Source organism: Macaca thibetana, chromosome 10, assembly GCF_024542745.1.
Source record: "Macaca thibetana thibetana isolate TM-01 chromosome 10, ASM2454274v1, whole genome shotgun sequence".
NCBI classification, from domain to species: Eukaryota; Metazoa; Chordata; class Mammalia; order Primates; family Cercopithecidae; genus Macaca; species Macaca thibetana.
In genome coordinates, this window is record NC_065587.1 from 21130623 (window position 1) to 21154108 (window position 23486).

Sequence of the window (23486 nt, forward strand, 5' to 3'; positions counted from 1 at the left end):
GCCTCCCGGGTTTACGCTGCCTCAGCCTCCGAAGTAGCTGGGACTACAGGCGCCCGCCTAATTTTTTGTATTTTTTTAGTAGAGACGGGGTTTCACCGTGTTAGCCAGGATGGTCTCGATCTCCTGACCTTGCGATCCGCCCGTCTCGGCCTCCCAAAGTGCTGGGATTACAAGCGCCTGGCCCCAGAGTGAAGTTTTTATATGACAGAGCTTGTTGTTCCTTTGCTTAGGAAATTTTCAGTAGTAGCTACTCATTCTAATTTTGGTAAAATCCAGATCTTTTTTATTTTATTTTATTTTATTTTAGATGGTCTCACTCTATTGCCCAGGCTGGAGTGCAGTGGCGAGATCTCAGCTCACTACAACCTCTGCCTCCCAGGCTCAAACGATTCTCCTGCCTCACCCTTCCAAGTAGCTGGGATTATAGGTGCATGCCACCATGCCCTGCTAATTTTTGTATTTTTAGTAGAGACAGGGATTTCACCATGTTGGCCAGGCTGGTCTTGAACTCCTGACCTCAAGTGATCCACCCGCCTGGGCCTCCCAAAGTGCTGGAATTACAGGCATGAAGCATACCGCACCCAGCCCAGACTCTTCACTGTGACTTACAAGGTCCTGAATGATCTGGTCTCGTGTATTCTCCACCTTCAACCTCATCTACCTGGCCTCTTAGCTCCTACAACACGGCAAGTGCTTTCCCCGCTTAGGGGCCCTAAAACCTGCTACTTCCCCTGCTTTGCCTCTGATGCCCAACATAAGTGGCTCATCTTTGTCATCTATCGGTCTCAGCTCTTCTGAGGCTTCCCTAGACCAGCTGTCACTCCTGGTTAATTCCTCCCTCTCCTTGTACTGCTTCCCAGAGCCCTTGGCTCAGTCTGTAATAATACAGGATGGCTTTTGGTGTCTTCCCCATAGGAGTTTAAGCCCCAAGTGCTATATTACCACCGTATGTCCTGCTAGCACAGTGCCTCACAGTGGCCAGCCAAACGCTTGCTGAATGAATAACCAGACGTTTCTCCAACTCCTCCTCTTCACATTCCTGCTGCTCCAGCCTTCCAGCAGAATCATCTGGTTTTCTGAGTCCTTAGCATCCATGTCTTTGCCAACAGTTTCTTCCATGTGCCAGTATCTGTGACTGTGCTAACTGCAGTACAGCTCCTCTATTTTTTTTATTTTTTTTTGAGACGGAGTCTGGCTCTGTCCCCAGGCAGGAGTGCAGTGGCACGATCTTTGCTCATTGCAACCTCCGCCTCCCCGGTTCACGCTGTTCTCCTGCCTCAGCTTCCCAAGTAGCTGGGACTACAGGCGCCTGCCACCACGCCTGGCTAATTTTTTGTATTTTTAGTAGAAATGGGGTTTTACCATGTTAGCCAGAATGGTCTCGATCTTCTGACCTCGTGATCCACCTGCGATGGCCTCACAAAGTGCTGGGATTACAGTCTTGAGCCACTGTGCCCGGCCTACAGCTCCTCTATTTTAAAAAATTTAATTTAAAAACATTTTTGGCTGGGCATGGTGGCTTGTAATCTCAACACTTTGGGAGGCCAAGACAGGAGGATGTCTTGAGTCCAGGAGTTCGAGACCAGCCTGGGCAACTATGGCAAAACCCTACCTCTACAAAAAATACAAAAAAACTAGCGGGGAGAGGTGGCGCACACCTGTAGTCCCAGCTACCTGGGGGGCTGAGGTGGGAGGATTGTTTGCACCCAGGTCAAGGCTTCAGTGAGCTGAGATCGCGCCATAGCATTCCATTCTGGGTGACAGAGCGAGACAGAATCTTGCTGTCTCCCAGGCTGGAGTGCAGTGGCGCGATCTCAGCTCACTGTAACCTCCACCTCCCGAGTTCAAGAAATTCTCCTGCCTCAGCCTCCTGAGTAGCTGGGATTACAAGTATATGCCACCACACGTGGCTAATTTTTGTATTTTTAGTAGAGATAGGGTTTCACCATGTTGGCCAGGCTGGTCTCGAACTCCTGACCTCAAGCAATTCCACCTGACTTGGCCTCCCAAAGTGCTGGGATTACGGGTATGAGACACCATGCCCAGCCAAAAATTTTTTTTAGAGACAGTGTCTCACTATGCCCCAGGCAGGAGTGCAGTGGCACAATCGTAACTCACTGTAACCTTAACTTCTGGGCTCAAGTAATCCTGCCACCTCAGCCTCCCAAGTAGCTGGGATTATAGGCTTGTGCCACCATGCTCAGCTAATTTTAAATTTTTTTGTAGAGGTGGGGATTCTCACTGTATTGCTTAGACTGGTCTCAAACTGTTGGCCTCGAGCAGTCCTCCCATCTCAGCCTCCTAAAGTGCTGGGATTACAGGCACAACTCCTTTAATACTCCCCAAAATCCCATACAGTATGTTCTACTACCCCATTTTACAGATAAGGAAACCGAAGGTCAGCAAGTTCAAGTGCCTTGCCCTTGTGTATTAGTTCATTTTCACGCTGCTGATAAAGACATAACCGAGACTGGGTAATTTATAAAGAAACAGAAGTTTAATGCACTCACAGTTCCACGTGGCTGGGGAGGCCTCACACTCATGGTGGAGGGGGAAAGGCCCGTCTTACATGGCGGCAGGCAAGAGAGAATCAGAGCCAAGCAAAAGGGGAAACCCCTTATAAAATCATCAGATCTAGTGAGACTTATTTACTACAATGAGAACAGTGTGGGGGAACCACTCCCATGATTCAATTATCTCCCAGCGGGTCCCTCCCACAACAAATAGGAACTATGGGAGCTACAATTCAAAATGAGATTTGGGTGGGGACACAGCCAAACCATATCACCTTGGTTCCCATAGCTAGAGTCAGTGGAGTGAGGATTCAAACCCACCAACTAAGCACCTTTACGAACTGAACTCATCAGAGTGGAACGGTGGCAGGAGGTTGTGAGCCAGAGAGGTATGGCAGCTTACCAAAAGATACTCAGTAAGAGGCAGAATACACCAAGCTTGTCCAACCCAAGGCCCGCAGGCTGCATGCAGCCCAGGATGCCTCTGAATGAGGCCCAAACACAAATTCTTCAACTTTCTAAAAACATTATGAGATTTTTGCACAAACCGTTTTGTCTTTTGTTTTAGCTCGTCAGCTATCATTAGTGTTATTTTATGTGTGGCCCAAGCCAATTCTTCCAACGTGGCCCAGGGAAGCCAAGACTGGATACCCCTGAACTAGACCCTAGGGTGGGGAGTGGCTAAGACCCCCAGGCCAGGGTCTTTCCCCCAGCTGAGGCCATAGTGCTTCCTCATGGCCAAGACAGTGAGTTATTTAAGAATGGAATTACTGGCTCAGAAGCCAAAGTTGACTGTAATATCTCCAACTCTGGCTCCTGTTTTGAAAAGCGGAATTCTTTGGAAGTTAATGGAAAACTCAAAATAGCAGACTCTGCCCTTGGGGTGTTTGCAGAGGGCTTTGAAGTGGTCTCAAATTACTGACAAGTGAAGATCAGGTAGAGTTAACAAAGCAACCAATGCAGAAGCAGGTCTCAAGGGCAATTCAGATTTATTTCCTGAGCATGCTGACTAAACATACTTCAAACACAGCAGAAGGTAAAGAGTCTTTTGTAAGTAAAGCCGTTTCTTGCCAACAGCGAACGGTGGTCCATGAAGAGTAACTTGAGCATCATCTTCAAGCTCAGCCTCCAGCTCTGGGCAAACAGTTGCTGGGTGGACCTGGTCCTTCTGGCCTCGATGGGGGCCTCCAGGGAACTACTTCTTCTCATACTTGTGCTTGATGTGTTTCCACAGTTTCTGCATTTTAAAGACAAGAGCCACAAACTTTGACCTTTGCCTCTCACATTTTACAACTACTCCTACTGCCCTGGTCTCTCAAATGAGCTTGGGAGAAACATATGCCATGTCCTGATTAAAAAGATACACTTGGCCGGGCGCGGTGGCTCACGCCTGTAATCCCAGCACTTTGGGAGGCCGAGACGGGCGGATCACAAGGTCAGGAGATCGAGACCATCCTGGCTAACACGGCGAAACCCCGTCTCTACTAAAAAAATACAAAAATTAGCCGGGCGCGGTGGCGGGCGCCTGTAGTCCCAGCTATACCGGAGGCTGAGGCAGGAGAATGGCTTGAACCCGGGAGGTGGAGCTTGCAGTGAGTGGAGATCGCGCCACTGCACTCCAGCCTGGGCGACAGAGCGAGACTCCGTCTCAAAAAAATAAATAAAAATAAAAAGATACACTTGTGGTGGGCAAACTCGAAGCAATCCTATGCTTGATGCACATTTTTTTTTTTGTTTTTGAGACTCCTCTGTCACCCAGGCTGGAGTGCAGTGGCGCAATCTCAGCTCACTGCAACCTCAGCCTCCTGGGTTCAAGCGATTGTCCTGCCTCAGTTTCACGAGCAGCTAGGAATACAGGTGTGCGCTACCCGGCTACTTTCTGTATTTTTAGTAGAGATGGGGTTTCGCCATGTTGGCTAAGCTGGTCTCAAACTCCTGACCTCAAGTGATCTGCCCGCTTCAGCCTCCCAAAGCGCTGAGATGACAGGCGTGAGCCACCGTGCTGAGCCTTCATGCATAATTCTTGGCATTTATAAAATACTATGATGCTTTCAATCACCAGGTGAAGTAGAAAGGGGTGATTTTAATTTTATAGGAAATTCAGGTTGAGATCGAGGGAAGTGCCCCAAAACACACAATTATTAAGGAAAACAGCCTGGAAGATGTCTCAGTTCTTTAACTCCCAGGTATTACTGAAGAGGTTGTAAGTGTGTAGTCCCAAAATATTTCACCATGAGCCATTTAAAACATTTCCTGGGACCTAAATTGGCCAAAATTCTCATTCCCAAAAGCACAAGAGGTTGAGCACAGTGGCTCACATTTGTAATCCCAGCACTTTAGGAGACTAAGGCAGGAGGACAGACTGAGCTCAGGAATTCGAGACCAGCCTGGGCAACATGGTGAAACGCCATCTCTACGAAAAACACAAAAATTAGCTGGGCGTGGTGGCACTTGCCTGTGGTCCCAGCTACTCAGGAGGCTGAGGTGGGAGGATCACTTGAACCCAGGAGGTCAAGGCTGCAGTGAGCTGTGATCATGCCACTGCACTCCAACCTGGGCGACAGAGTGAGACCCTGTCTCAAAAAAGAAAAAAAAAAGCACAGGGAAAATGGTGAGTTATAACAACATGCTTGGATGTCTCTCCAGATCAGTGGGAGTGGTCAGCAGAAGCAACTGCAAGAGACGGTACAGTGGCAATGCTTTCATGTGGGCAGGAAGTTGCACTGGTCACAGGCAGCATAGCACTAGTGGACAGTGCCTTCCCAGGCTGCAGAGTCAGTCTCAAATTAAAAACGAGTGGTGGAACAGGGCTAGATGTATAAGGCCTACTCCAATACAGTCATAATTTAGCAATATAAAGCATGCACTGCACCTAGCACAGTGCGTGATACATAAAAGTCAAAAATGTGTTGCCATTCCTACCTCATGCTTCCACTTTCTCCTGAGGAATGTAAGCAGTGATTACTTTTCAGTGGTGCCACCTACCAGGCATGTGGCACCCTGCTGCATCTCCTGTGATCCTCACAATAGTGCTCAGGTTACTACTATTAATATCTCCATCTCACAGTTAAAACGGAGTTCAGAGAAGAAACTTGCTCAACTTAATGCCACAGTTAAGTGACAAGGACCAGTGTTCCTATCCAAGGCTTTCTGATTTCATAGCTCCCACTCTCAACCATTAATAACAACTGCCTACGTGGGAAGCCTTGGGGACCGAAAGCGTCACCTGAAACTTCAGCCACGGCGTCTAAGGTGTCTAATGTCCTTTTCACGACCGTCGCCTGCTCAAATCTGCCCTTGAAACCCTGAGAGACAGGGGTCCCGTTTCTGGCCCTGACTTGCCCCTGGCTTCCTGTGCACCTAGTAAGTCCTTTGCTCTCACTAGCCTTTAGTTTTTGCTTCTGATAATGGACAAGTGGGTATGTGGGGTGGCACACAGCGATACTTACAACCCCTGTAAAGTGAGATATATTAACCTCGCTTAACGTTTTATAATTCACATCAAGCCAAGGGGACAGACGGCGGACTCGAGACAGAAGACGCCGACGGTTTACCCCTTACCCCCTTCCTGGTAAAGGTTACTGAGTCCCGTCCCACCTCTACTCCACTGTCACCCCTCAGGCAGGTCCAAGGTCAAGGATGCCACAGGCCCTCACCCCCTCGTTGATGTGGTCGTAGATCGCGTCCGCGCCTTGATCGAAGGCGCGCTCGAAGAATACGACGCCCACGACGATGGTGAGGGCGAAGGTGGAGGTCCTGCGAAACAGCAGGGAGTACAATTTCGAAGTAAACGCCGCGGCCGCCATGTTTCTTTTTTCACGGTCCAACTCGCGCCACCGCGCCTGCGCCGGGGCCGACCTCGTTCTCCAAAGGCCCTAGACGTGCAACACTTTATGGGATTTGTAGTACCTCTGAATCTCGGCTTTGGGTGTTTTGAACCACAGAGATACGGCTGTCCTGGGCCTGAGAAAAAAAAATCTCATAAGATCCATATCAGGACAACCCAAATAATCTGATAAAATTTATTACCCAATTTTTCCTCTCCAGAATTCCTGGCTGTTTGAATATGTTAAACTACAACTCCCAGAAGCCCTCGCGCGCCATCACCTTCCCCCCGCCCTCCGCCCCGTCCTGGCTTGGATTCCTAAAGCTCTCTGGGAAGGGGGAGCTGATGGCCAAGGCGAGACTACGAATCCCAGCAAGCAGTGCGCGACGTGGGGACGCAGGAGGAGGAGCCTGGAGCTGCCGCCACCGGGGAGCCAGGTACCTTCCGCCAGACGCCGAGGGGGCGTCTCTTTTCCCCGCATTGGAAGACTTGAGCGCCTCCCTCTTTGTCCGTACGCCCTGCGGCGGGACGCACCATTCCTTGGGATGGGGAGTGGATAGAGGGGTGAGGGGATCTGGGTTCCCGAGACCCTGGCTCATCTCTTCACCTTGTCCCCTCCGTCAGCCCCAAGTCTAGGCCAGGAGCTGGAGCCTGTGGCAAAAGTCTTGTCCTGGAGGTTAAACCCTTCACGCTGGCTTAACGGCAGGGAGGGATCTGCCCTGCTTCCTGTTACTCTCACCCCTGGGCTTCGCACCCGGCAACCCTGGTCTGGAAGGCTGGAGACTTGGGACCTGCTTGGTATTGAAAAGAGCGGGTTTGGAGTACCTGGGACATTCAACAGATGTTTTCCCAGCGCCTGTTCTGGTCCCTGCTCTGGGGACCCAGCAGTGAACAAGTCCCTGCTCTCATAGAGCGCTCAATCTACTGAGTGGGCAGGTGGGGGAGGTACAGTGCAACAAACACATAGTGCTTTGGTTGACTGGAGAGGCAGTGGTGGTGACATTGCACCCTGGGTGGCTGCTCTGGGGGTGACACTTGACTAGATACCTGAATGAATAGTAGAGTTGAACAGGAAAACGTTGGTGCAAAGGCCTTGAGGCAGCTACAGTCCTGGGATGTTTGAGGGAAAGAAGTAGAGTGGATTATGAAGAGGTGGACTCCGGTCAGCTGATATCTGGCCTTGGAACCCACGTTACGGAGTCTTGTTTTCTTTGGTTTTTGTTTTTGATAAGTTGGTCTCCAACTTCTGTGCTCAAGCGATCTTCCTGCCTCGGCCCTGCAAGGTGCTGGAATTACAGGTGTGAGCCACCGCGTCTGGCCAGGGAGTCATGTTTTTTCCTAATTGCACTAGGAGGCCACTGAAGGGTTTTCAGCAGAAATGCGACAAGATTTAATTTGCACTTTAATGTCATCATCCTGGCTGTTCTATGGAGAGTGGACTGTGAGGGGGAAGTTATTGTTGTAGATCAGTTGAGGGAAGTTGGGTGATTATTTATTTATTTATTTATTTATTTATTTATTTATTTGAAATGGAGTCTCGCTCTGTTGCCCAGGCTGGAGTGTAGTGGTGCTATCTCGGCTTACTGCAACCTCCGCCTCACGGGTTCAAGTGGTTCTCCTGCTTCAGCCTCCTGAGTGGCTGGGATTACAGGTGCCTGCCACCATGCCTAGTTAATTTTTTTTTTTTTAGTAAAGATGGGGTTTCACCATGTTGGCCAGGCTGGTCTCAAACTCCTGACCTCAGGTGATCCTCCCACCTTGGCCTCCCAGAGTGCTGAGATTACAGGCGTAAGCCACCACGCTTGGCCTGATGGGTGGTAATTTAGGTTAGGGTGTGGAGCAGAGCAGTGATCAGATTTGGGATGTAATTTGGGAGGTAGGGCAGACAGAGCAAGCTAGCAGATGTGTGTAGGGTGCACAGGAAAGAGGAATCAAGGAGGATAATCTAAGTTTTTTTGTGTGTTTTTTTTTGTTTGTTTGTTTTTTGAGACAGAGTCTTGCTCTGTTGCCCAGGCTGGAGTGCAGTGGCCATCCCGGCTCACTGCAACCTCTGCCACCCAGGTTCAAGCAATTTTCATGCCTCAGCCTACTGAGTAGTTGGGATTACAAGCAGACGCCAACACACCCACCTCATTTTTGTGTTTTTAGTAGAGACAGGGTTTCACCATGTTGGCCAGGCTGGTCTTGAACTCCTGGTGTCAAGTGATCCACCTGCCACGGTCTCCCAATGTGCCAGGATTACAGGTGTGAGCCACCGCGTCCAGCTGACATCTAAGTTTTGACCTCAACAATTTAAAATCAACAGGAATTATCTTAAATTCTGTTTTGTCCATGTCAGTTTGAGCTGGCCCACAGACATCAAGTGGAGGTGTCTAGAGGCAAATGAGGACACGGATCTGGAGTTTAGAGGAGAGGTATGAGCCTGAGAAGAGTCATCCGGATAGGGGTGGCATTCAAAACCAGGGACTGGGCTGGACATGGTGGCTCATACCTATAATCCCAGCGTTTTGGGAGGCCAAGGCAGGAGGAACACTTGAGGCCAAGAGTTGAAGACCAGCCTGGGCCACACAGTGAGACCATCTCTACAAAAAACAAACTAGGGGCCGGGCGCGGTGGCTCACACCTGTAATCCCCGCACTTTGGGAGGCCAAGGTGGGTGGATCACTTGAGGTCAGGAGTTCAAGACCAGCCTGGCCAACATGGTGAAATCCTGTCTCTACTAAAAATACAAAAAAAATTAGCCAGGTGTGGTGGTACCTGCTTGTAATCCCAGCTACTTGAGAAGCTAAGGCAGGAGAATCACTTGAACTTGGGAGGTGGAGGCTGCCACGAGCCGAGATTGCGCCACTGCACTCCAGCCTGGGTGACAGAGCTCAAAGGAAAACAAAACAAACAAAAACCAGGGATTGGATTGCAGGCCTGGCTCTGCCTCTGACTCTGTGACATTGATCAGGCTTTGACTCTCTGGGCCATATTGTAATTCATCTGTAAATAGCAACAGTAATACCAGGTTAGGGGATCAGAAGGTAAAAAGTGAAATGCTTTACATCCATGAGTTATCCTTACTGTGGTTTTTTACTATTTGCAAAGCATCCTGGGAGCCCCTCAGAGCAGGAAGTTGTGAGACTCTAGGGGAAGACTACTTAGGTCTTGCTGATCATTTCCAACCAATCTGGCTGATGGGAAGTTCAGAGGAGAGAGAATCATTTTAGGTGCAATGAGTAGGGAAGACCACAGGGAGTTAAAGGTGTGGCTTGTTTTATTTGGTTTTATTATGTTTTATTTTTGTAGAGACAGGGTCTCCCTCCATTTCCCAGGCTGGAGTACAGTGGCACATAATTCCTGGTTGTAATAATCATAGTTCCTTGCAGCCTGGAACTCCTGGGCTCAAGCAATTCACCTGGTTCAACCTCCCAAACAGCTGGGATTACAGCTGTGCACCACCACACTGCGTTGTTATTATTATTATTATTATTATTATATTATTTTGAGAAGGGTCTTACTCTGTTGCCCAGGCTGGAGTGTAGTGGCATGATCATAGCTCACTGCAGCCTCCAACTCCTGGGCTCAAGTGATACTCCCACCTCAGCCTTCCAAGTAGCTGGGACTACAGGTGCATGCCACTATGCCTCACTCATTGGTTTTCTGGTTTTCTTATATATTTTTTGTAGAGACAAAAAAATTTTAGGGGTGTCACCATGTTGGCCAGGCTGGTCTCAAATTACTGAGCTCAACTGATCCACCCACCTTGGCCTTCCAAAGTGCTGGGATTACAGACATGAGCCATCTCCCCAGCCTAATTTTTATTTATTTATTTACTTACTTACTTACTTTTTTTTTTTTTTTTTTTTTTTTGAGGCAGAGTCTCGCTGTGTTGCCCAGGCTGGAGTGCAGTGGTGCGATCTCAGCTCACTGCAATCTCCGCCTCCTGGGTTCAAGCGATTCTGTTCTCTCAGCCTCCCAAAGTGCTGGGATTACAGGTGTGAGCCACCGTGCCTGGCCTACAGCTACTTTTTAATTCCAAAAATATACTATTACTCAGTTTAGGATAAGAACATTAATACAGTGAATTTGATTTGCCCTTATGCTTCTATTTTTTAATTCTAAACTTTCCAGGAGTATGACAAGACGCTTATCAAGAAAACAGCTTTATCCACTTTAACTAATTGTGCTTAGCATGCAGTTGGATTACCACTTCAGTGACCTGAGGTTATTCATCATTGAACTGATTTCTAGCTGGGACATGAGTCCAGGGGGCTGTGTCTACCCAGAGTAACTGTCCCCAGCAGCAACTGCATTTGGAACTCGAGGGAAAGCTCATTCCTCCAGGCTTTTGCTTCTTAAGGGGTATTAGACTTGCTAGTTAAAATGCAGGTTTCTAGGTTCCCCTCCAGATCTGCTAAATCAGGATTTCTGGGGACCTGACCCAGGAGACTTTTTTTTTTTTTTTTGACACGGAGTCTTGCTCTGTCACCCAGGTTGGAATACAGTAGCATGATCTGGGCTCACTGCAACCTTCACCTCCTGGGTTCAATCTCGTGCCTCAGCCTCCCAAGTAACTGGGATTACAGGTGTGCACCAGCACACTAAACTATTTTTTTTTTTTTTTTTTGAGACGGAGGAGTCTGTCTCTGTCACTCAGGCTGGAGTACAGTGGTGCAGTCTCGGCTCACTGCAACTTCCGCCTCTCAGGTTCAAGTGATTCTCCTGCCTCAGCCTCCTGAGTAGCTGGGATTACAGGCGCCTGCAACCATGCCCAGCTAATTTTTTTTTTTGAGACAGACTCTCACTCTGTTGCTCAGGCTGGTGTGCAGTGATACGATCTCGGCTCACTGCAACCTCCACCTCCTGGGTTCAAGAAATTCTCCTGCCTCAGCCTCTCGAGTAGCAGGGACTACAGGTACATGCCGTCATGCCCGGCTAATTTTTTGTATTTTAGTAGAGTTGGGGTTTCACCGTGTTGCCCAGGCTGGTCTCGAACTCCTGAGCTCAGGCAATCCACCCGCCTCGGCCTCCCAAAGTGCTGGGATTACAGGCGTGAGCCACGATGCCCGGCCTAATTTTGTATTTTTAGTAGAGACAGGGTTTCACCATGTTGGTTAGGCTGGTCTTCAACTCCTGACCGAGGTAATCTGCCCACCTTAGCCTCCCAAAGTGCTAGGATTACAGACATGAGCCACTGTGCCTGGCCCCCTTTTATTTTTTATTTTTTCGAGACAGGGTCTCAGTCTGCCACCCAAGCTGGAGTATAGTGGCATGATCAGAGCTCACTATAACTTCAAACTCCTGGGCTCCAGTGATCCTCCCATCTTAGCATCTCGAGTAGCAAGGGCTACAGGCACATGACACCCCAACTGGCTAATTAAAAAAAAAAAAAAATTTAGAGACAGGGATCTCACTATGTTGCCCAGGATGGTCTTGAACTCCTTACCTCAACTGATCAGGAGTTGGGAGGCCTTGGCCTCCCAAAGTGCTGGGATTACAGGTGTGAGTCACTGCATTTAGCTGAGATTCATTTTTAATAAGGTTCTCACTTGGAAGCCATGGAAAATTTTGAGCAGGGATGATTTAAGGAGAGTTGATCTGATGGTGCTTATGATACAGTGAACGGAGGGGGCTGTCCAGATGTGAGGAGTCCAGAGGTGAGGAGCTGAGTTCTGTCTTGGGCAGTAGTGACAGTGGAGATAGAGGATCAGATGATATTTGGCGCCCAGACTGGGGAGAGAAGAAGCGGGAGGCAGAGACAGTTTTGAGTCCAAGTATCTGGTTCAGGAGCCTCATTCAGACTATTTTTACCTTTCCTATTTGGAAACTCTGGCCTCCTGGGACCTGTAACTATCTATTGAGAAACTGTGTCTCCAGCCCGCAGTCCCTGGAGCCCAGATTCAGGCTCAACCGACCTTCACCAGGCCTTGGGGTGTGCTAGGCCAAGTCTGGTTGGAATCAGGGTTTGCCTTGTCAGTTTTCATCCGGGGGCTGCGGGGAATATCTGCTCTGTTTCTTTCACTCACCACCCCTGGCTGGTTCATCCGAGTGAACCAGGTCTCTGGAACCCTCCATGGCAGCCTCCAGAGGGAGAAGGAATAGGATTTATCCCTGCGTTACAAATTTCCCACTTGTTCTTTTTCTGTTTTTTTAGAGGCTAGTCAAGCGAAGCAGTGGGAGTGGAGAAGGAACAAAGAAATCTGTATCTGGTTGTGATCAGTTAGTCACCAACACCGCTGCATTCGGAATTCGGACTAGACCCCACTTTTTTTGAAGAGAATTTATTTTTTATTTTTTTGCAAATTTTAAAACAATACATGCCAAATATAGAAACTTTAAAAATTAGATATCAAATGAAAAAAAATCTGCACGTAATCCTATTAAGTTGTCTTTTCTTTTTTGAGACGAGGTCTTGCTCTGCCACCCAGGCTGGAGTGCAGTGGCATGATCTCGGCCCACTGCAACCTTCATCTCCTGGGCTCAAGCAATCCTCCCACCTCATCCACCCAAGTAGCTGAAACTATAGGCATGCATCACCACACCCATCTAATTTTTTAAAAAATACTTTTTGTAGAGATAGGGTCTTACTATGTTGCTCAGGCTGGTCGTGAACTCCTGGACTTAAGCGATCCTCCTGTCTTGGCCTCCCAAGGTGCTGGGATTACAGGAATGAACCACTGCATCCAACCTAAAGCAACAAACTTTTATTCTCTCATACTGTTTCTGAGGGTCAGGAATTTGGGCACTGCTTAGCTGAGTGGTTCTGGCTGAGTCTCTCAGGAGGTGGCACTCAAGATACCAGCCAGGGTACAGTCATCTGAAAGCTTAACTGGGGACAGAGGGTTTGCTTCCAAATGGATTCACATGGCTGTTAGCAGGGGGTCTCAGTTCCTCGTCACGTGGGCCACCCTGCAGGGCTGCTCACAGTGTGGCAGCTGGCTACCGCCAGACCAAGTGATCAGAGAAAGAAGACACTGAGATGGAAGCGGCAGTGCCTTTTTTTGTGTGTGTGGCCCAGGCTGGAGTGCAGTGGTGATCTCAGCTCACTGCAACCTCCATCTCCCGGGTTCAAGCAATTCTCCTGCCTCAGCCTCCCAAGTAGCTGGGACTATAGACGCACGCCACCACACCTGGCTAATTTTTTGTATTTTAGTAGAGACAAGGTTTCCCCATGTTGGTCAGGCTGGTCTCGAACTCCTGACCTCAAGTGATCCGCCCGCCTTGGCCTCCCAAAGTGCTAGGATTACAGGCGTGAGCCAACATGCCCTGCCTGCCATGTCTTTTATAACCTGTTCTTGGAAATGGCATACCCTCACCTCTGCTCTGTTCTCTTGGTTACACAGACCAACCCTGACCCAGCTTGTGAGGGGACTACACAAGGTGTGAAAGTCAGGAGGTAGGATTGCTGGGGGCTTGGAGGCTGGCTGCCACACGCAGAAGCGTGTATGAAGCACCATTGGCGTGCCAGGCACAGTGCTAGGCACCTAGCATGCATGATTTAATTCTCATAGTAATCTTATGAAATAGAGTCATTACCCTCATCTTCCAGATGAAACTCAGAGGTAAGTAGTTTGTTGAGAGTTACACAGCCTGAGAGTGGCAGGGGTTGGATTCAGACCTGGGTTGGTGATTAGAGTGTTGTGTTTAAGAAAAAACAGCTTCAAAGGATTGTTCTGTGTGACCTTGAGCATGTTCTCACCCTCTCTGTTCTGTCCATCACCTGCTACCTTAGGCTAGCATTTCTTTTTTTTTTTTTTCCTGTGAAGTCCTTTTTTTTTGTTTTTGTTTTTTTTGTTTTTGTTTTTTTGAAATGGGGGTCTTATCCTGTTGTCCAGGCTGGAGTGCACTGGCGTGATCGAGGCTCACTGCAGCCTTGAACTTCTGGGCTCAAAGTGATCCTTCTACCTTAGCCTCCCAAGTAGCTGGGACTACAGGTGTGTGTTACCATACCTAGCTAACTTTGCTGGAGTGCAGTGGCACAATCTTGGCTCACTGCAACCTCCGCCTCCCAGATTCAAGTGATTCTCCTACCTCAGCCTCCGGACTAGCTGGGATTACAGGCATGCACCATCCTGCCCAGCTAATTTTTGTATTTTTAGTAGAGATGGGGTTTCACCATGTTAGCCTTGAACTCTTGACCTCAGGTGATCCACCTGTGTCGGCCTCCCAAAGTGTTGGGATTAAAGGCGTGAGCCACTGTGCCTGGTCAAATTTAAAAAAATTTTTTTTGTAGAGATGGGGTCTCATTATGTTGCCAGGCTGGTCTCAAACTCCTGGGCTCAAGTGATCCTCCCATCTTGGCCTCCCAAAGTGCTGGGATTGCAAGTGCGAGCCTCCGTGCCCGGCCTGGACTCGCATTTCTCTGTGGAGTCTGAATCAGGACTTTCTTAGATCCTGGCCCTGTCCTAGACCTGCCGAGTTAGAAATTGCAGTGGGTGGGCCCCTCGCTGCCTTAAACCTATGGGAATAAGATGAGGTGCCTTACCCCAGGGGAGAGCAGGAGGCAAACGTAGGGATGAGGTCGGGATGAAAAAGGTGTGTGGCTGCCACCCAAGGATCTCAAGGATGCCTCTAGCATACGGGGATCCGGTCAGGAAAGACCTCTGGATTTCCTTGGCACTTCCTTCAGAGCAGGGTCCTGCACCAGCAGTCTGTAGGCCAACCCCACGGGGTGGTTCTGATGCCATCAACTCCAGATGGCAGGCATATGTGACACTGGGACATTACTGAGCTCCTAGTGGGCGTGCAATAAAACCGTCCTCTGGCTGTGGTTTACTGTTTACCTGGGGTCTGGAGGTGCCATAATTAGAAAAAATAACAGGTGAGCTTCAGGGTCGCCCGTGGTGAGCACAAGTCCAGGATAATTACAGTGCGCATCCCAGCCCCTGGCCAAAGGCCGAGCTGTTGGCTTATTTTTGCCTTGTGCCAAAGCCAGCTCTGTCTGTACTTGAGACACACACAACAAAAGGAATGGAGAATATTGATGAAGCACAAATGTTTGCCCTGTAACAGCCTCGTGGCAGGACAGTGGGATGGGGAGAGAGTGGGCTCTGGGGTCAGCCAGACCCAAGTGTGCGTGCCAGCTCTGGTGTGCCTTGGCTGTGAGGCCTTGGAGATGTGGCTTCACAGTGTCATGGTGAAGGCTCCACAGGAGGGGATGTGGGGGTCCCTGGCACCCTGGCCCACTGGCAGCTCAGGATGATGAGACGTGATTGTTATTGGTTACTGATGTGAGTGTCATTACTGTTGCCGACACTAACAGTCATTGTTATGAATATTGTTAGAGTCCTTCTGGACGTGGCTGTGAACAAATTAGGACTGAGGATTCCCAAGCCTGTTTTCTGGTCTGCAAAATGGACACTTGATATTGATATCTATTCAGAGCGTCTCTAGGAGGATTAAATAAAGGAATGAAAGCGAAGTGCCAAGCAAGCGGGAATCAAATCTGAAGCTGTCACCCCTCACCCACCATCCCCAGCCTCTTTTCTCCCCTCTGCCACCCCACAGTGCCTTGACTAGTTTTTGCCTGCCTTCCTTCCCTCCTTCCCTCCTTCCCTCCTTCCCTCCTTCCTTCCTTCCTTCTTTTCTTTCTTTCTTCTGTCTGTCTTTTCTGACAAGGTCTCGCTTTGTCACCCAGGCTGGAGCACAGTGGCACAATCTCAGCTCACTGCAACCTCTGCTTCCTGGGTTCAAGCAATTCTCCTGCCTCAACCTCCTGAGTAACTAGGATTATAGGTGTGTGCCACCATGCCCGGCTAATTTTGTATTTTTAGTAGAAATGGGGTTTCACCATGTTGGTCAGGCTGGTCTCAAACTCCTGATCTCAGGTGATCCACCCACCTCCCAAAGTGCTGGGATTACAGACATGAGCCTCCGTGCCCGGCTTTGACTGCGGTTTTAAAGCAGGATTCAGAGTGTGTTCACTTAGAGGGCCAGGGGGTGGGCAACCTGAATGATAATAGTAACAACAGTAACAGCCTCCGTTATTGAGCAGGAACTGTATGCTAGGCACCTTTTTTTCTTTGTTTGAGACAGGGTCTCTGTCACCCAGGCTGGAGTGTAGTGGTGCAGTCTCAGCTCACTGGAGCCTTGACCTCCTTGGGCTCAAGCTATCCTCCCACCTCAGCCTCTCAAATAGCTGGGACTACAGGTGTGCACCACCATGCCTGCCTAATTTTTTTTTTCTTTCTGTAGAAATGGGGTCTGCCCATGTTGTTCAGGCTGGTCTCGAGCTCCTGGGCTCCAGTGATCCTCCCACCTCGGCCTCCCAACATGTTGGGATTACAGGCCTGAGCCATTGCAGCTGGCTACTAGGCATCTTAATGTACTACTGCCTCGGGAAATCTCAGCAGCTGTGGGATCCATATTTTATAGCTAAGAATAGATCCACAGAGATGAAATGACTTCCCAGGGGTCACCCAGCTTATAAGCGGCAGAGCTGGAATTCAGATGTGACCTATGTGGCCCAGAGGTTGTCCCACTAGCCTTGCCCGCTGCCCCTTGGCCACGAGGAGCCAGCACTGTCACCCCGGAGCCAATGCTCCCGGGATCCAGCAGATGCCTTTGCAGCCATGCATCTGGTCCCTGGGAGTGGGTGGATGGCACCACCTGTGTTTCTGGCAGGGAGTGAGGCCGGATGGTTCTGTGTTCCGGACGGGACCTCGCTCACACTCTGCTGTGCGTGCCACCCTCAGAGGATGGGGATGAATCACAGCAGAGGGGGCCAGCTTAGTCAGCACCCCATGCTGGTGTCTGGGTGCTGTTTAGAGACACTCCAGCTGTCTCCTCTCTCCCCTGTCCCTGACCCCCGCCTCGGCTGCCAAGTACGGTGGTGCAGGTTGCACCTTGTGCAAGGGCACCTGGCTGAGGGGGGAGCTGGAGCTGAACTCCAGCCAGCATTCTGCTTGCCAAGTTGTGTGTCTGGCAGTGCGCTGCATGTGTCCAGAGGATTCTGCAAGTTGAACCCTATCCTAACATGGGCAGAGGCATCAGAACGGGAGGCATTTGGTTCAGGAGCTCTAGAATTTTACACCTGAGCGAGGTCATCTTGTTGAAGGCCAGCCTCTGTCTAGGAACGTGGCCTCAGTCACATGGCTGTGGGGACAGACCTGTGAAGTAGGTGGAATGTGTGCCCCCTTACCCCAGTGCCATCCCTGGGCAATGGGGGATCTGCACAGCTGGTTCTTTTTTGTTTTGTTGTTTTGTTTTGTTTTTTGCTTTTCTTGAGAGGGAGTCTCGCTCTGTCACCCAGGCTGGAATGCAGTGGTGCGATCTTGGCTCACTGCAACCTCTGTCTGCCTCCTGGATTCAAGTGATTCTCCTGCCTCAGTCTCCTGAGTAGCTGGGATTACAGGTGCGTGCCACCACACCCAGCTAATTTTTTTTTTTTTTTGAGATGAATTCTCACTCTGTCACCCAGGCTGGGGCAGTGGTGCGATCTCTGCTCACTGCAACCCCTGCCTCCCAGGTTCAAGCAATTCTCCTGCCTCAGCCTCCTGAGTAGCTGGGACTACAGGCACATACACCGTGCCCAGCTAATTTTTGTATTTTTAGTAGAGACAGGGTTTCACTATGTTGGCCAAGCTGGTCTCTAACTCCTGACCTCGCGATCCGCCCTTCTCAGCCCCCAGAGTGCTGAGATTACAGGTGTGAGCCACTGCACCCGGCCTGAACACTGTTATTATCTCAGTTTTCATAGCAGGAAAACAAGGCCAGAAATGCCAGGATCACCGAGTGAGAAAATTAGGAAGCAGTGGTGACTGGATGTTAGCCCTGACATCTGACTCCAGAGACAGCTCTTAACCCTGTCCCCGGACAGCCTCCCCAGGCACGGAAGTGCAGAGATAGCCGGTCCTGGTGTTCAGTGCTGTCCCCAGGCTGGGTATCCCACTCTCGGAGGTGAGATGGGGGTGCTGTGACCTGCTTCTCAGGGCGAGAGGGTCAGGGAGGGGCCCGCCCAGGTGGTGCTCAGTGAGCATGCTTTCCCGTCTCAGAGGGACTGTGCTGCCCGCCGGTCTCCCTGGCCTGACACTGCGCATGTGTCTGTGACAGGTAGATAGAAAGCATTGCCGGCCGGGCGCGGTGGCTCGCGACTGTAATCCCAGCATTGCAGGAGGCAGAGATGGGAGGATCACTTGAGCTCAGGAGTTCGAGACCAACCTGGGCGACATGGCGAGACCATTTTTTAAATTTTTAAAAAAAGCATTGTTGTGGGCATCTTCTCATCTGATCACTGGATATTAGAACCAGAGAGGCCTTTAGAGATCACCCGGTCCTGCCGCTTCCCACATGGGGAAACTGAGGCTCAGAGACGACAGGTGGCTGAGTCACAGACTGAGCCACGTGGCAGAGCTGGGACTAGAATGTGGGGTCCTGTTGACCCGTCCAGGATGGCCAAGCACTTCCCATGTGCTAGATGATGGATGGGCAGAGGAGGGCATGGGTGGGCTGGTACCCTGAGGCCTGCTCTGCCCTTCCTACGTGTGTGAGCTGGGGTCCCTCATGGCACCTGTCTGAGCCTCAGTTCCCTCATTCATGAGTGAGATTATAATCCACAACTCTTGGGGTTTGAGGGGGTTAGCATGGTCCTAGGGTGTAGTTAGTGGTTAATAAAGGAAAATTGGAAAATTGTCATTAGTATGATTTGTTGGGAGGAGCCTTTTTTTTTTTTTTGGATGGGGGTCTTGTTCTGTTGTCCAGGCCAAAGTACAATGGCTCCATCTCAGCTCTCTGCAGCCTCTGCCTCCTGGGCTCAAGCCATCCTCCCGCCTCACTTCCTGAGTAGCTGGGACTACAGGCATGCTCCACCACGCTCAGCTAATTTTTGCATTTTTTGTGCAGATGCGGTTTCCCTCAGGCTGGTCTCGAACTCCTGGACTCAAGCAATCCACCCGTCTCGGCCTCCCAAAGTGCTGGGATTAAGGAGGAGACATTCATTATGTGATTAGGAGTGGGGACCCTAGAGGCCTGAGACCTGGATTCCAAGCCCAACTGGGCTCCTTCCTAGCAGTGTGACCTTGGCTCAGTCACTTTGTTTCTGGAACCTCAGTGCCCCCATCTAAAAACGCATAACAGGCCCTACTCGACAGGTTGTCCTGGGGATTAAATGAGATGATGCATATAGAGCTTTCAGCTTAGTGCCAGCACATAGTAGGTATTCAATAAACCACTAGCCCTAATAATAGGTAACATTTATTGAGCACTTGCTTAATGCCAGACATTATCAGTGTCTTTTTCACCATTTGCATTAGCTAACTTCTCTGTACCACTTCCTGAGCAAGCAGCCATTGCCTCATATTACACTACTACAGTGGAAGTAGAAGCCTAGAGACGGGAAGTGACTTGCCCAAGGTCACACAGGCAGCTTCTCAATGCCTGTGTGGTTTTGTCCAGCTAAGTAGGCTGCAGAGCCACCGTTCTGTTCTAGTCTGTCAGAGAACCACCCTCCCCGTCCCCTCCCTTCCCCATTACTCTCCGGCGCCAGCAGCTTCTTGGAGCTTCATGCTTTCTGAATGGCTTGGTTTAGCACTCGGCCGTTAAACGTTCATCTCTTACAATTTCAATCCAATTCCTATAAGTTTATTGGCAAGACGGGGTGTATTAGAGCTGCCAAATTTAATATATCAAGTGTGCGTGTCTGGGACACGGTCTCTCTGCAGTAATGGGAGAAGAGAGGTTTTATATGTTTTCATTTTGAATGACTGGCTATTCCTGATCCCATTACAGCCCCTGACTTAATGGTTGCTGTCCCTGTCTGCTGCAAGAGTGGCTTTCTCCATCAACCTGCTTGGCTGCTGGGACTGTCTCTGCGTCTCTCCGTAGTCTCCTCCTCCTGAGCTGTGTTCCCCCATCAGTCCACTGTGGTGATCAGGTCCTGGGAGTCTGGGGCTTTGGCTGCTAGCCCCGATAGCTACCTTGTGACCTGGGGGAGATCATTTCTCTTCCTCACCTGGGCCTCAGGAACCTGTTCTGTGAAGTGAGGGGTCTGACCACTGGGTGAGCAGTTGGTCTGGGCTCAGCCTTGGCAGATCCCCCTTGGCAGCCCCAAGTGGACCCGTCTGTCCTCCTGTCTTGCGGCACCAAACTCACGGACCCAAGGGCTGGCCGCGAGAGTCATTGAATTGCCACCCACCTTGGGCTGCAGATCTCCTGGGTCAGGAGTGGCTGTGATCACCACGGCTGAGGGGTCTTAAGACCCCAAAATGTTTTCATTTCCCCCTGTGACTGGATTCGGATCTGCCACCTGATAATTTAGCGATCTCCTTGGGAAGCTGTCAGCATTCACTGCGTGAGCCCTCTGGCTTCTCTAAGCTTTGAACTGGCTGTGGAAGAGAGGACACCTGGCAGTGTGACGTTAGGAGACTTGGTTTGCCTTCTGCTTATCAGGAGGAATCACACCGCCTCCCTGAACCTCAGTTTTCCCAAAGGGAAAACGGGAATTGATTCATTTAACAAGTACTTCAATGCCTAGTCTGTAGTGTGCACTATTTTAGGTGCTGGGGCTCCAGCAGTAAACAAAACACAAACCTGCCCTCATGGGTTTATATTCTTACTGGGGGAGAAAGACAATAAACATAACAAGTAACTTATTGCATGAAGGGTGTATTAGTCCCTTCCCACATTGCTATAAGGAAATACCGGAGACTAGGTAATTTACAAAGGAAAGAGGTTTAAGTGACTCACAGTTCCGCATGGCTGGGAAGGCCTCAGGAAACTTATAATCATGGCAGGAGGGAAAGGGGAGACAGGCACCTTCTTCACAAGGCAGCAGGAGAGAGAAGTGCTGAGCAAAGCGGGAAGAGCCCCTTATAAAAGCAGCAGATCCTGTGAGAACTCTTCACTGTCACGAGAACAGCATGGGGGAAACCACCCCCATGTCAGTTACCTCCACCTGGTCTCTCCCTTGACACGTGGGGATTATTGGGATTACAATTCAAGATGAGATTTGGGTGGGGATACAAAGCCTAACGGTATCAAAGGGTGATACATGCTATGAGGGAAAATAAAGCAGAGAGTGGAGGAAGTTAAGTGGAAGATTCTGCCATCTTGAATGAAGTAGCATTGGAGGAAAGATGGAAGGGGTCAAGAGGGGGAAGTGAGGCGGGTGTTTGCAGGAGGGCACACCCATCCTTGGGGAGCCTCGGGTGCAAAGGCCAGGAGGTGGCCATGTGCCTGGCATGTGTGAGGAGCAAAGGGGAGGCTGATGTGTCCTCTATGTTGCAAATGTGGAGGTCAGAGGTACGGTAGGGGGTGGGGTGGTGGCTCACACCTGTAATCCCAGCACTTTGGGAGGCCAAGGCGGGAGGACACTTGAGCCCAGGAGACCAGCCTCTGCAACATACCGGGACCCCATCTCTACAAAAAAATTGTTTTTTTAAGTTAGGCATGATGACACGCACCTGTAGTCCCAGCTACTCAAGAGGCTGAGGCAGGAGGATCACTTGAGCCCAGAAGGTTAAAGCTACAGTAAGCCGTGGTCGCACCACTGCACTCCACCCTGGGTGACAGAGCGAGACTCTGTCTCAAACATAGAAAACCCTATGTGGTAGGAGACAAGGGAGGCCAGCCACAGGGTGTAAGGTCTCACCCACTGAGGTTCTGCTTTAACTGGTCTGAGTTGCAGGCTGGGCATCAGAATGGTTAACAGATCCCTCTGGCATGAGGCCTCTTAGGCCATACTCATCAGCTTGACACTCCTAATGGGGCGGGGTGCATGTGAGTAAAGCCTGGGCTCAGGCCTGGTCCTCAAGAAGGATTTGGGGGACTGGTGAGGGGTGTGTTTTCTCCAGTGGTGTGATCTGAGCTCTTTGTGGCTTCCCAGGCAGCAAACCCCTGTTCTGAGTGGCCATGGGGAAGCGATACTTCTGTGACTACTGCGACCGCTCCTTCCAGGACAACCTCCACAACCGCAAGAAGCACCTGAACGGGCTGCAGCACCTCAAGGCCAAGAAGGTCTGGTACGACATGTTCCGAGGTGGGTGCCGCTGGCTGGGGGCCGGGCTCCTGGAGCCCTGCTCTCTGATCTTTCTTATCTTCAAAGACCCCCGTGGGTCAGTGACAGTCTGGGTCTGGGCTCTTTGAGGATCAAAAGAGAGGGAGGCCTGGGCCACTGGACCCTCAAAAGAGCAGGCTGGTAGATGAGCTCTTTCCCCAGCAACCCTGACTGAAGGCTCTGTGCTCCAGGCACCTGCCAGGCTCTGTGGACAGGAAGAAGGCCCTAGAAGGAGGTGATGTTTGAGCCAACAGCTGAAATAGGGGAAAGCCAGCCACGTGGCTCTGGGTGGAGGGTGTGCAGAGAAGCAGGCAGCCCTGACTCCAGCACCAGGGCTCTCGGAGCAGGAGGGAGAGGGTGTGGCTGGGCGGAGCAGGCCAGGGGAGAATGGTAGGGCTCAAGCTGGCTCTGGGACAGGGATCTTCCAAGCCTGTGGAGGCCGTTGTAAGCAGGGGGTGGAGGGGGGGTCCCTGTTCCAAGGGCAGAGAGCAGCCTTTGAAGGGCTTTAGCTGCTGTGCCCAGACCTACCTTGACAGCGCAGACTGCTTCGTGGGGAGCAGTTGGGTGCGGTCAGTGGCAGTTGAATGACTGGCTGCAGGCACGGGTGAATAACCCAGTTGCAGAAGGGGGGCAGGCTCTTCTGAGAAAGGCCTCTCAGCGCAGGAACGGTTGGGGTGAATGAGCTAAGGTCAGAAGTGCCTAGCACAGGGCCTGTTTCCCGGGAGGTGCCCAGAGCGGGGAGTTGTGCTATTGCATGGCTGTCATTGGACGTTCACCCTGAGGAACAGCCAGGGAGGTTCCAGAGCATGACTGGCAGGAGCCAGGTTGAGAGGTGAGGGCACTTAGTGGTGGGGCGAGGGTGGGCCAAGAGCTCCTGGAATGAGCCAGAGTGGGGCCAATGCCCTGTAGGTTGGTGAGCAGGATTCTGGGATAGGGCCTCTGAAGAAGGAACCAAATCCAGCAGCCAAGAAGGGAGGAGAAGTGGAGAGAGAGTTCTCTGGTTGGGGCTAGGTGTGGTGGCTTTCACCTGTAATCCTAGCACTTTAGGACACTGAGGTGGGAGGATTGTTTGAGCCCAGGAGTTCAAGAGCAGCCTGGGCAACACTGTGAGACCCTGTCTCAAAAAAAAGAGGCCTGAAACTGAGAGTTCCCGAACAGGGAATGAGCATGG

The 23486-nt window shown here is 50.6% G+C and overlaps 2 protein-coding genes across 4 annotated transcripts in view; one reads left to right on the forward strand and one right to left on the reverse strand.

The window, feature by feature from the left end:
- The window catches only part of ZMAT5 (zinc finger matrin-type 5), a 357894-nt gene that overhangs the window by 319999 nt on the left and 14409 nt on the right, over positions 1-23486 (forward strand). Inside the window, exons 2-3 of one of the 2 annotated variants that reach the window (XM_050806848.1) lie at positions 6730-6776; positions 22145-22297. In XM_050806848.1, coding sequence (XP_050662805.1) covers positions 22171-22297 — 127 coding nt within the window. In that variant the 5' untranslated portion in view covers positions 6730-6776; positions 22145-22170. Of the gene's footprint in view, positions 1-6650; positions 6777-22144; positions 22298-23486 lie in introns of those variants that run through there. The other variant, XM_050806847.1, reaches the window with a different exon arrangement.
- On the reverse strand, positions 3486-6353 carry LOC126963991 (cytochrome b-c1 complex subunit 9). Of its 2 annotated transcripts, none has more exons than XM_050806851.1 (2): positions 6170-6353; positions 3486-3750 (listed from the first exon to the last, which is right to left on the reverse strand). In XM_050806851.1, the coding sequence occupies exons 1-2, from the start codon at positions 6317-6319 to the stop codon at positions 3709-3711; spliced, it is 192 nt and encodes a 63-aa protein (XP_050662808.1). In that variant the 5' UTR covers positions 6320-6353; the 3' UTR covers positions 3486-3708. The 2 variants fall into 2 exon arrangements, with proteins under 2 accessions (XP_050662808.1, XP_050662807.1); XM_050806850.1 differs by lacking the exon at positions 3486-3750 and adding an exon at positions 4961-5086.